The 12,498-nt window shown below is 35.5% G+C and overlaps 2 protein-coding genes across 4 annotated transcripts; both read right to left on the bottom strand.

The window, feature by feature from the left end:
* Positions 1 to 5,915: 5,915 nt before the first annotated feature.
* LOC106328468 (tropomyosin alpha-1 chain-like) lies at positions 5,916 to 7,593 on the bottom strand. Of its 3 annotated transcripts, none has more exons than XM_013766913.1 (4): positions 7,416 to 7,593; positions 7,263 to 7,325; positions 6,357 to 7,091; positions 5,916 to 6,280 (listed from the first exon to the last, which is right to left on the bottom strand). In XM_013766913.1, exons 3-4 carry the CDS (start codon positions 7,073 to 7,075, stop codon positions 6,106 to 6,108), a joined length of 894 nt encoding a protein of 297 aa, XP_013622367.1. In that variant the 5' UTR covers positions 7,076 to 7,091; positions 7,263 to 7,325; positions 7,416 to 7,593; the 3' UTR covers positions 5,916 to 6,105. The 3 variants fall into 3 exon arrangements, with proteins under 3 accessions (XP_013622367.1, XP_013622368.1, XP_013622366.1); XM_013766914.1 differs by lacking the exon at positions 7,263 to 7,325 and having other exon boundaries at positions 6,357 to 6,889; positions 6,920 to 7,091; positions 7,416 to 7,592; XM_013766912.1 differs by lacking the exon at positions 7,263 to 7,325.
* A 295-nt stretch (positions 7,594 to 7,888) lies between these two features.
* Positions 7,889 to 10,350, bottom strand: LOC106335395 (SEC1 family transport protein SLY1). The gene is made up of 2 exons (XM_013773911.1): positions 10,113 to 10,350; positions 7,889 to 9,848 (listed from the first exon to the last, which is right to left on the bottom strand). Exons 1-2 carry the CDS (start codon positions 10,141 to 10,143, stop codon positions 8,005 to 8,007), a joined length of 1,875 nt encoding a protein of 624 aa, XP_013629365.1. The 5' UTR covers positions 10,144 to 10,350; the 3' UTR covers positions 7,889 to 8,004.
* Between the last annotated feature and the right edge of the window lie 2,148 nt (positions 10,351 to 12,498).

The following is a 12,498-nucleotide window of genomic DNA, read 5'->3' as shown; positions in this document are numbered from 1 at the left end:
GTCAAACAATTCTAGCAACATAGCATCAGATTCAATCAGATTTAAAACTTCAATGATCAAAATCGAAAACAGTTTTGATTTCAAAATATTCGATTAGGGTTTTAATATGTGATTTGATAATTATAGTATAATTAATTCTGATACTTATATTATTTAGGGTTTATAGATATAGGGTTAGGGTTTATCGGATTTTAACTTGTCAAACCCGATTTGGGGTTTTAATCATGTAGGAACATGATTTAGGGTTTGGGGTATCAAACTTTTAGAGCTTCGGTTTACTCAATTAAGATTTCTGATCTATTACCCTATGGTTTTGATTCATAAAGATTTGGGTTTTAGGGTTTCATTATTTATCAATCAATCCATGTTCGATTATGGGTTCTTAGGTTTTGAATTACCTTTTAACCTTAGATGATTGTTGAATCGGACCACCAAAGGAGTTGAGCCGCGAGCTGGACACGAACGGGACGCGAGCTGTCTGATGCTGTAGCGAACGAGGAAGATGTCGCGTGCTGGAGCTGCTCTCGGGTCGCGAACGTCTGAGCTAGGATCAGGAACGCCTTGGGCTGAAGCTGATCAGGGACGCGAGCTGGAACAGATGCGGGAACAAGAGACGCGATCGGGGTTTAGGGTTTGTCGGATCGCCGGCTAGGGTTAGGGTTTTAGGGTTTTTCGATTTGGGTATTAGCTTAGGGATTTAGAGTTTCGTGTTATAAAAAGTAATGGAAAAGTCTATCTTTATTCATAACATAGAAGTCCTTATATAGGAGATTACACCGTCATAGATAAATGGAAAGATTACAAATCATAATCTTTTGGTTATGAGTCATCCATGATCTGGTTCATAACAAAAGAAAGATTATACAGTAATATACTAATATATTTTCCCTAATCTGATCATAACCTTATTTTTTGAGATCATATAAAGCCAAATTTCTTGGTTGGATTCAAACTAGGACATCTTAAAAGATTTATGTTCTTGTGAAAGCAAAATCATGTGCGTTGTTGGAGGCAAGGGCTAACAAACATTGAGGACAGAGCCACAAGAACGAGAGAGAGAGATGAAATTAAAATTCTGAAAGAATGTATATATACAAAATTCAGTTGGGTAGGACTATAACATTGCCCTACAGTGTCTCCCTTTTGACTTTACATACTTAGACACAATTTTACAAACAAATGTCCACGTTGTCTCTATTACCTCTAATATATATACATCATATAAACGAGACCATGGTCTGGTATATATCTTTATAGTATAGTATGTTCTGTATGTACATGCTTACGGACGAAAAAATAGTTTTTGTAAGTTGTAGCCAACGTACGTATACTGGATACACACTATTATAAAGGAGTCGTCACAAAAGATATCGCAAAACATTTTGTCTTTATTTCTCATACGTACACACATGTATGCAGAGAAAAATTTGAAGTTGTTTTGCCACAACTGGCCATTAATACTGAATCATACATTAACGCCCATTTCGCTCATAACAAAAGATAACATGTTTTCTTCTAACAATTAATGTCGTCTAGATCTAAGACAAAACTAATAGATTCGAAGTTACCGTTTTTTTGTCCGGCAGGCTGTGGTCAAGTGATAAGGAAAAAGATTTGGGAAGCTGGCACGGTAAGCTCGATCCACCTGTTATGGAAAATTAAGTCACATTTTTCCTAGACACCTAACATGGATATGGGCTATTGCTTTCGACCCATTTGAATACCCGGAGAAAGGGTCTATCCATGGGCTGCACCTCCGCTTGGGGATTATTCTGGATTCTTCCATAGGCCCGGGATATCCTCGGGTTAATAAAAAAAAATGTTACCCTTTTTTTACGTTTGAAAAATTGACCAATATAATATGTTTGTTTTAGAAGTTTTTGAAGAAACTACTGACTTACAAAACTGCATGTTTGGTTAAACATCACTTGAAGACCCGAACTTCTTAAAATATAATTAAGAATCAACGGATTTTTTATGTAGGTCACTTTTGGATTATATATCAATATAGAGTAATTTGTTAGGAACTTTTTAATTTAACAAATACTGCTATCAATCATCAGCAGTAATTGGTGACCATGTTTTAGAAAAAAAAAATATGATGAATTTGTTGTTCTTCAGAAATAATACCAGTTAAATTGAATTTTTTTTGTCAAACTAATAAGAGCATGATTAATGCAAGTTTTTTTAGCTAATCTCTTACTATTAAAATAAAATAAAAAAATAATTAAAAATATGAAAGAGAAATAAGATATGTCTCTTATTTAAGAGATGTAAAAGATATCTCTAACCTTAGTTTCTAATTTTTCTTCCACATGTCTTTTTGCGAATGATTTATTTTATTTTTATTAAAATAAATTTTAATTATATAATTATTTTATTAATAAAAGTTATTTAAGAATGTATACACCATTGATCATGTTCTAACATGTGAGCTCCATTTCATTCCTCATTCTTCCTCATGTATAATTGAAATGATGAAGAAATATTTTCATCCACTAATTTTGATATGGAATGTTTGTTTCTCTCTTTTCAATTTTTTTTAAATTCATTTCTTCAAATGAATTTTTATTCAACATTTTTTCCATATTTTTCATTCAATAAGTGGTTACCAATTAAAGCCATCATTAGTCGAGGATTGCAATTACAAATCAAATTATTCAAACAGTATTGCAGATATTACCATTTTCCTACACATATTCATCAATTTTTTATTCTGTAATATTTTGGGTGTCTTCTCTATTTTAAGAAATTAGATATATATATATATATATATATATATATATATATATATAACTACTATTTTGCATATATAATAGTTTTGACGTTGAGAATATATAACACATAAAATGATTTGATCTTTGTGTTATTTGAAACTTACTAATACAAATTCTAAATTAATGACAATCAGTTAATTAATCAATTTCAATTTGTTTTCAGCATACATATAATACGTGCCCTTTTTTGGACAAATATAATACGTTCCTAAACCTAAGATGGTAAGCATAAAGGATTTAAGTCCCCATGTGAAAATTAGAACAATGCATTAGGCTCAAACCTAATCTTTTGTTTTATTATGATTCCATCCTCAAAGTTAAAGTTTAGTGTTTACGTACTTCCTTTTCACGTACCTCTTGCCGTCCTTCCCATTTTCTTACTTGTCAATGCATGTGGTCATAATCAAAATATCATATCTTAGTTTTCACTTTTCACCTTCGATTTATTGTAGTCTGTTCAGTCCATATGATAAAAAGAGTCAGTCTATAATGAACAATGAAAACTAAATTCCTTTGGCTAATAATATTAATTCTTCGTGCGACATATGAAGGAGATAAATACAGAAATATTTTCCAGAAATTAGAATTTATGGCCCCAGAAATTGCGATAATAAGCATGAGTCTTTGTCCAGAATTTCTTGATTAACAGTTTTTACCATTCTTTCTTATCACTTATATTTATTTTTGTGCACTATCACTTATATTTTCAAAAATAGATCTACCTATGCATATGCGATGAACATGTTAAAAATATAATTAAGACAAGAGACTACAATACTAGTTACTAAAACTAGATTTATACGATATTCTTTTCCACTAGAGTTTTCAGCTTTCCATGATGATGTTGATCAGTATGGTTACATTTCTCAGTTTGAATCAAAGATCGATAGCAAATTACTCACTATTTCGTCAGATATTAAGTACTAAAAACCAAGAAAAATGTAGACAAATCTTGAGAAGAAAACAAAACAATAACAAAGTTCAAAAAAAAAAAAACAAAACAATAACAACAAAATAATAATCTTTAAGCAAAATAATAATAAACAAATAAAGAAAATGTCAAAATGATGGGTGGTGTAGGATCGAAGGGTGGACAGTGGAATGATGGTGGAACAATGACACTTGGTTGACTAGATAATTGGGGCACTTGTCGTGGTTCTAACTCGGAGACATTATCGATTCATTCTTCCTTGACATCAACCGAAAGTACCAACACCTTCTTCTGCTTAGGATAATCCTTTATGCGTATCATTGCGTATCTCACTCAATGATTTATAATATATAACACTTCATTTACTAATTTTGTAAATAAAACTCATCATTAGCACTCTCACATTAGGACTCAAATAAGGTCTATTGTATATGTGGGGGAGATAAGCGAATATATTTCTAAGCAACTGAAATCAGTTTACAAACTCATCAAACTGACCATAGTATGAGAGTCTAAGCACACAACCAACTCAAGCTAAAATCAATCTAAACCAAAATTGGTTAGGTCGATCTAAAACTAACTATATAATGATATTTTACCGAGGGTAAAAAATAATTATCTCAAATAAACATATAATATAATGGAATAAAATGAGATTTTTTTTATTTGTCAACAGAAAATGAGTATTTGTAGAAAGAAATTGAGATAGTCCTTAAGTGAATTGTATTTTGTTGAAAACTATAAATTTTAATATCAACATTATGTATATTAAAATATCAATAATGAAAATAATATTATAAACAAATGCATACATAAATGAGTTAGTACATTATTGTATCCCTGGTGAATGACATGATTATCATCAATATTTCATTGGAAATCCAATTATATTTGATCAATCTTATCCTGACTTTGAATTTAACAGTAAGATGTTTTTTTTTCAACAACAGTAAGATGTTATATAGAGAATTTAGATTAAATTTCGGAAAAAAAACTGTTATAAGAATTTTCAAATTATAAAAATTAAAAAGGGGGATGTCAAACTTGTTATGTTCAGCATATACCTCTGGAAAATATTAATTAAATATTTTTTGGCAGAAACAAAAAGAAATAAGAGAGTACTATAGAAATAATAAAAAAGAAACAAGAAGAAGACAAGGTACAATACAAGAAAAAGAAAGAGCCAAGAGAAATAAGAAGACGCTACTATCCAAACACCACCAGCAACACCAACTAAGCTAAGAGTGCCATAACATATAAGGCTTATATTCTCCACCATGAAATACGAGCCACCGATTTGATTTTTATTTCTTTGGATAACCCTAAAGTGGGGAAGTTAATTCCCCATGTTCTAAGGCCACAAAGAACAAGAATGATTTCGACATCTTTGTCTCTCTTTCTTTCGGTTTCCAAGTCACATGTGACTATTTTGATTTTCTTGAGCTTCACTAAACAAGAGCCTGATAAATGTCATTGTCATAAGTCCCTACCCACAAGAAGTGAATGTATGCTCCTTCTAACATACATAAAATAAACTAAAAAAATCTGTAAGAGCCTAAAAATCGACGCATCCCCACATGGTCTGTTGAATGAAAATGACAATAGACGATCAAGATGATGACTTACATGGGTAACTGCCGGTTCTCAAGTCATGTTTCTTGTTACAACCATTCATCACAAAGTTCAAAGTTAGTTTAAGTTGTGTTTTTATACACTCACGAAGTGCTTATGTTTGAGAAAAAAACTTGTAACAACAAAAAGATTGCAGCGAATGTATGAAAACAGAAGATCTGAGGGAGATGCAGATAAAATGAGCTAAAGCATATGCATATTGACAATAAATGGTGATTTCTTCACATGTTTTAACCAATAGAATAGCTGTCCAATCAATATAATAAAGATATCTTACCTTTTTGCACCCATTGACATATATTGTGTCACAAAATAAATTTCGAGGTGAACTGCTCTGTTGTTAACATTCATAACCAGAGGAAGACTAAAATTCTTCAGTTTGCCCACCCACCATGCTCATCAGCTGTCTTTGTAGCTCGGCGACATCAGCTTGTATCACATAGTCAACACTTTCAGAATAAGCATTCCTGGATGGAAATGGAAGATGACCTTCCTTTAACCACACCAAAGATCCATATATAGACAGTCCAGTTTTGTGTTCGAAATCTAGTTGATGAAAGATAAAAGAGTCAAAAGAAAGTTCAAACTCTGGGGGCTTATCTTTGCTTTCGCATAAGCCTTAATAAATTTACAGATAAAAGTCACAAGAATGTTCTCTGAAACAAAGGCCAAATAGAGTAAGAATCTTTGCAACAATCTGACGAGCCAAAAACAAGAGATGAGCCAAAAAAAACAACAATGCCGGCGAAGATATAAGGAAATTGTTCAGATGTTTGATCCACTTAAAGCCATAACTTTGCATTGTTCATTCAAAGCTAGAAGCTGAGCTTCTTTCTTATCAAGAAGTGCCGCCAGCTTCACATTCTCTTCCATCAGTTTCTGAACTTCAACCTCCTTCTGCGCCTTCTCCCCCTCTAGCTGTGTCGTCTTAGTCACCAACCTGTTTCACCATCAAAAGCTAATGATGTTTTAAAGCTACACACAAAGGCTGTAATAAAGAAGATGACGAAACAAACCGTTCAAAAAGCTCCTCGATGGTTTTGAATTGCCTCTCGGAAGAAAGAAGTGTTTCTCTAACATTGGTAAAAGTACTGACATAGCTTTTAAGAGACTCGAACTCTCTCTTCACACGACACAGCTCCTCTTCATTCTCAACAGCTTTCTCCCTCTGTCTCATCGTCTCTTCAACTAGCTCCTCAATCCTCTCTCTCATTTCGCTCAGGACACCATTAGTCCCGTGAGCAAATCTCTCCATCTCCTGTAGCTTCAAAGACAGATTCTCGATTTGGACCGTCTTCCTGCTAAGTTCCTCCTCTCCCAAAAGCGCCATCTCCTTCTGAACAGCCGTCTCGGACTCTGCTTCTGTGACTCTCCTAACGAGAGACTCAAGCACACCAGTAACCATCTCTATGGACTGGAGCATCTCATCCTCTATACACGAGGATGAACCACCGTCTTTCTCATGTTCCATCTGAGGTAGATCAGGAATGGACAAAGCTCTAGCTTTTGATCTTAAATAGCGCAGTATTGTTGCAGTTGCTCTCACCCTACTTGAAAGAACGCCTAACTCCTTTCTGGCGTCTTCTTCTGAACCAAAGTCAAGGTAAGCTTTGACATCCAAAAGCTCAGCTTCTAAACTATCTACCAGAAACCGACGAGATTCCAATTCAGTCTTACATATCTCCTCAGTGGCTTCATCTTGTGCAGATGCTTTAGTATCTTCTTTACAAGCCATCACCAGCCTCTTTAAACTGTAATAAGTCAAGAAAAAGACAGCTTTATAACCAAACCAAAAACAAATAGCCTTACAGATCTAAGCTTATGTATCCTAAAAAAATTGTCTTAACTCTATCCTAGACAGATCATTTGCCTGTTTAGCTTCATTTTAGTATGAAACAAAAGGATATATAGGCAATGGCTACGTTTCAGAAAATGATGATTGGCTATCAACACAACGTATAAGCAATGGTTAAATCGAATCCATCCTACAGAAATTGAAATCGATCTTAAAGATTATGAAATGATTATACGAAAAGTAAAAAAAAAAAAAAAAAAAAAAAAAAAAGGATCCTCACAATTGGAGATCATAAGGTTGGAGACTGGCTCCAGGTGATTGATTGATTGATTCGAGGAACGAATCAGAGGCAAAGAGGAAGTTGATGATTCTCCGAAGAGAGCGGGTGAGATGCAAGGCAGAGACGAAGACAATCTTACAAAAAAGGACACCACCTGCTTTTGCTTTTGTTTGGTTTCATCCTCCCTACTTTATTTTATTTTGATTTTTTTTTTTTTTAATAATGGATTCTTTGCTTTTTTTGGGAAAACTATCATTGATTGGTTTCTGCAAAAATAATTGAAAAATCTTCAACAATAAAATTTCAAATTTGTATTACAAGAAATAATGTGAATTTAGTTTTTATTTTATTTTATTAATTTACTGTAATGTTTCCTTTGTTTTTTTTCCTTCGTATAATGTTTTCTTTTTTTCTTTTTTGCAAGATAACATTGAAAATTCTAAAATTTAGTCTGGTATAGCAAGTTTTTATAATGAATCTAAATCCGGATTAAAAGACTATTAAAATATAAAAGCATTCAAGAGATTTATTTAACAAAACAGAAAAACTCTCACAAGAAAAAAAAGAAGAAGAAGAAAAACTCTCAAGCTCAGTGACCAGACGAAGAGGACGCAGCGACCGAACCTCCCAAACCCATCTTCTTACCCAAAAGCCCAAGCTGTTCCACCAACTCACTCCCAGTAAGAATCTCTGTTGCTCCGTAAATAACGTTCTTCACGGTTAACTGTCTCTGTGTCAGCTCCTGCAAACTCCCATACTCAACGTAGTTCCCTCCACCGATCATGAACACCATTGCTTCTCTAAACGGTCCCTTCACGTGGCTACCACCACCTGAGCTAGGCTTTGGAGCTCTTGGGTCAAGCAGAAGGTAAGAATCGAACTCTGGGTTCGGTTTTCCTTCCGTTAAAGCTTCAACGGTTCGAGTCACCGCCAACTGTTGATCACTAGACAACAGATTCTTGACTCCTGCAGTGACCGCGCTTATGGATTGCCCGTAAAGCTTCTCGGCCCAGTCTACAATGTTGCTTCTGCTTGCTGAGTTCGCTGAAGCTGCGAGAGACACGTTCAAGGATTTGATCTTCTTCACGTACTGAAACGCGCTTGTGTCAGCTCCAGCTTCGTTCAGCGCTGCTTCCACGGACTCAACTTCTGATTGGTTTATGGTTTCCGTGGAGATCAAGTACATGATTGCGAACCTGAGCTTGTCCATCTTTGTACCTTTGCCTTTAAGAGCAGCCATAAGCTCGGCTCTGTCGATTCCGCCTCTCATCATCATGTCACTCTCTTTCTTAGTGAAAGCATCGATAGATCTCTCCTTGATCTGTCCTAAGAGCGCGGTTGCGATGTTGGTGTGCTTGTCAATTACTTGCTTCCTCTCGGTTAACTCCGGGAGAGAGTTCACAGCGTTCATGAGATGCTTTGTGTTCCCGATCAAATCCGTCCCATCAAACTCAGCACCACTCCCACCACCTGTTCTCTTGTTAACCTCTTCAACATCTCTCTTGTACTTGTTCAACTGAGTCTCAATCTCCACAGCCACTTCTGGAAACTCCAGAGAGCTATTTGCAGACCAGAACGGGTCAGAACTGTCCAGCTCAAACGACTTCATCCCTCCTTTCTCTCCCTGCACGTTCAACCTGTTGAGCTTCAACCCAAGAACATCGTGCACAAGAGGCCTGTACCTAAAATCATGCTGAATCCCAACCGAAAGCTCAAAGTTCCTGTCGAAAATACACAAGAGAGGACGCTGAAAGGAGCTCATGAAACCACCTCCTTCAGCAAACATATTGTTCTTAGACAAAAGATGATCCCTCAGCTTCTGATCCAACAAAGACGCCACCATCTCCGCAGGTCCACCACCACTAGGACACCTAATAACAGGGACCACACCAAGCGTCACCAACACACAAAACAACCCATTAACAACCCTCTCGATAATGGCCTCGATATCCTTCTCCACAGCTTTAGGATCATTCAACTGAACATAAGTATTCTGCTGAGCCAAGGAGAACAAGTTATCCTCCAAAGTCACAAACTCCAGATACTGATCATACACCTTGGAGACTTTCTCAACCGAACCCGACTTGAGAGTACCCGAAGCGAGGTCCTCGAGAAGCGGACGAGGGATGGAAGACGAGAAGTTGAGATGGAAGGTGTCGTAGAGAGCCTCAGAAGCGTCGGATATGATCCTGTGGATGTTGGACTGAGTGGGCTGAACGAAGTAGACGGCGGGGACGTCACGGACGGTTTTGCGGTCTTTGTCTATGAGGAAGTAGAGCGTGACTCCATGTTTACGCAGATCCTTGACGTGGATCAAAGGGGATAGAATGTTTTGGCAGAACTTGTCGTAGATCAAGATCTTGTAGACTTCCTCGTTTGCAGTTCCGCTTTGTTTCAAAGGTTGGTTCAGATTCAGCATCCGGATTATACATTCTGCAAACCACACAGATCAAAGATCCAACGTTAACGAAACCATAAGTATCTTCACTTCTAGATTCATAAACACAAAGTTTAGCCTAATCTAATTTATAGTGATGAGATCATATCAAGAGATTCAAAATAAAATCATTAGCTTCTTCATTTACAGATTCATCGTCCTAATCTATTCAATAGTGATGAGACAGTATCAAGAGATCGAGTTTCATAGAGACGAGAATCGTCGCAGAAACTGAGAATTACAAAGAAAGAGAGAGTTACCTGTTTGTTTCTGGCGGAGATTGAGAGCCATGGAAGCTTGAGATCTGGTGGATTGGAAGAAGAAGAAGATACTTGTGTATCGTATTAATCTACCTTTGCGAAACTCAGATCGAGATACATGTGATTCGACGATTTGGATCTTAGAAACTTAAGTAATGGAAGCAGAAGAAACGCGTCTCTCGACAAAATTCCGCACAGTGAAGAAAAAAAACAAAACGGTAGAGGAGAACGACGTAAGAAGATTTGGGTCTAATGGGCCTGATATACTTGATAGGCCCAGACAGTTAAGATTGCGGTATAAATGATCGGTTACTATTCCGACAACGCCAACTCAGGCTGTTACAGCGGTTTATGAGGCAAACCATAAGAGAACAAAAGCAAATCCTTTCTCTTCTCATTCAGACACATTCTCCAGTACCAAAAGGCCATATATATCAGCTCTTGAAGATCCTTTTTGGATTGTTTCCATGTTTGATGAGTACGATGCTATAATCACAAGTGGTACTTTCGATATTAAACCAAGACCTGAGAATTCTAACATTCTGCAACCGATTGTACTATATATTTATGCTCCAAATGATTTAACTGAACATTAGGATTTTAATAATTAGAACATATAAGAGGGGGAGAGTAGAGTTATTTTCTTATGTTTCTAAACTAGTAATATGTAACGGTTTACTTATGATAAATCATGTTTTGTTTGTGTAGAACGTTGTAGTAATACATATAAAGTTTATGTAGAAGATAATAGTAAAGCGGTTTTGGAAGCAAAGATGACCAGTAAAATGTGGATGATGCTACTAGTGACTGTTATAGTCATTGCTAGGTGGTTGGAAAGAGACTGCATATCCTCTGTAGAAGGGCGACGATTGGAATCCAAGTTGATTTATCTGTTGAGGTTGTTGATACTGAGGATACATGTGTGCACCATGTCCTTGAACTCCACAAATTTGGCACTTCTCAAGATACAGACGTTGTTGTCGATATCCACCACGAGGAGCAGAGTATTCTAGTTTTGTTGAGGACGATATTGTGATGTGTTCGTTGTAGCTAGATCAAATGCATTGTTAGAGTTGGTAATGTTCAGTGTATGCTCTCGAACCATTAGCTTCTCATGAAGCTCATCATCACTAGAGATCTGAGAGTCTCGTCCATTGACCATATCCATAACAGCTCTATAGTCATCACCAAAATTCATCAGTGATGATATCAAGTAGATCCTCGTGTTCAAAAGCAGCTCCAAGAAGCGCTAGTTTGTCAACTTTGTCCAGGAGGAGTCATGTATGTATTCATTGATCGTTTGTTCCTTTGACAGTATGTTTGATTTGTTGTCAAATTTTCTTAGTATGCCCTCTTGTTGGCTTTCCATATTTTTGAAATAGAATTTGCCAAATTTCACGAGTTTTGGTGGCTTTAACTACGACTGGTTGAAACATAAGTGATAACGATCCAATCATCGCACTATACATCATTTTATCATGAAGGTTCCACGAGACAAAATCGGGATTTGGTTGGGTTGTACCATTTTTCGTTGTGAACGTTGCAGAAGGTTTTTATCATCATCATCGATGAAACAATGTAGCTCATGTGCTTCACGAAGAGAGCAAATTTGCAAATAGCATGTTATAAAGTATGTGGAGATGGGTTTTATGTTCTTACGTATGCAAAGAGAGTTGAGAGTGCTTGGGTTTTATGTTCTTACGTATGCAAAGAGAGTTAAGAGTGCTTTTTGGTGATGTTGAACACTGGAGGCGATTCGACTGAAATTGATCTCTTTAGTCATTGTCGAAAGAAAAAGAATTTGTTTTACAAACATAGAGAAAAGAAGAAAGTATTGGCATAGAATATAAAATTGTAGATCAGTATTCTAATACTATGTAAAAGATGAAATACATAGAAAATATCCAATAAATTCTGCGTAGGATAATTACACAATAGTTACCATTATCCTAGATAAGGTTAACTTAGAGCTAACCATTATCTACTCCAATATATTACCGTTTGATTTATGGTTTTCTAAGTGTGAATTGGTTTGTGGTTTATTTGGCCGTTCTTTTTCTTCCTCCCTGTCAAATTTTCCAACTGATGTGACTAAAGAATTTCGTTCTACGAGAGCATGTATGGTAGGTATATATATAAACAATTGATCTGACTAGTAATCATTCTCCATGTATATCTATGTTTACAGTTTCATAAAATTATATATTTACTAGATTAAGAGGGATAAACATTATATATATAAATTATTTTATGTATTATATGTTCTTACATATTATGAAATAATAAATATATATTGAATAATTAAAAATCAATAACTATTACATACATATATATAATTAAATTGGTGCGAACATATAAATCAATTTTATTAATCCAAACATTTTTT

The sequence above is a fragment of the Brassica oleracea genome, chromosome C3, assembly GCF_000695525.1.
Source record: "Brassica oleracea var. oleracea cultivar TO1000 chromosome C3, BOL, whole genome shotgun sequence".
NCBI lineage: Eukaryota > Viridiplantae > Streptophyta > Magnoliopsida > Brassicales > Brassicaceae > Brassica > Brassica oleracea.
The sequence above is the reverse complement of the archived record's forward strand: the minus strand, read 5'-3'. Positions and strand labels throughout refer to the sequence as shown.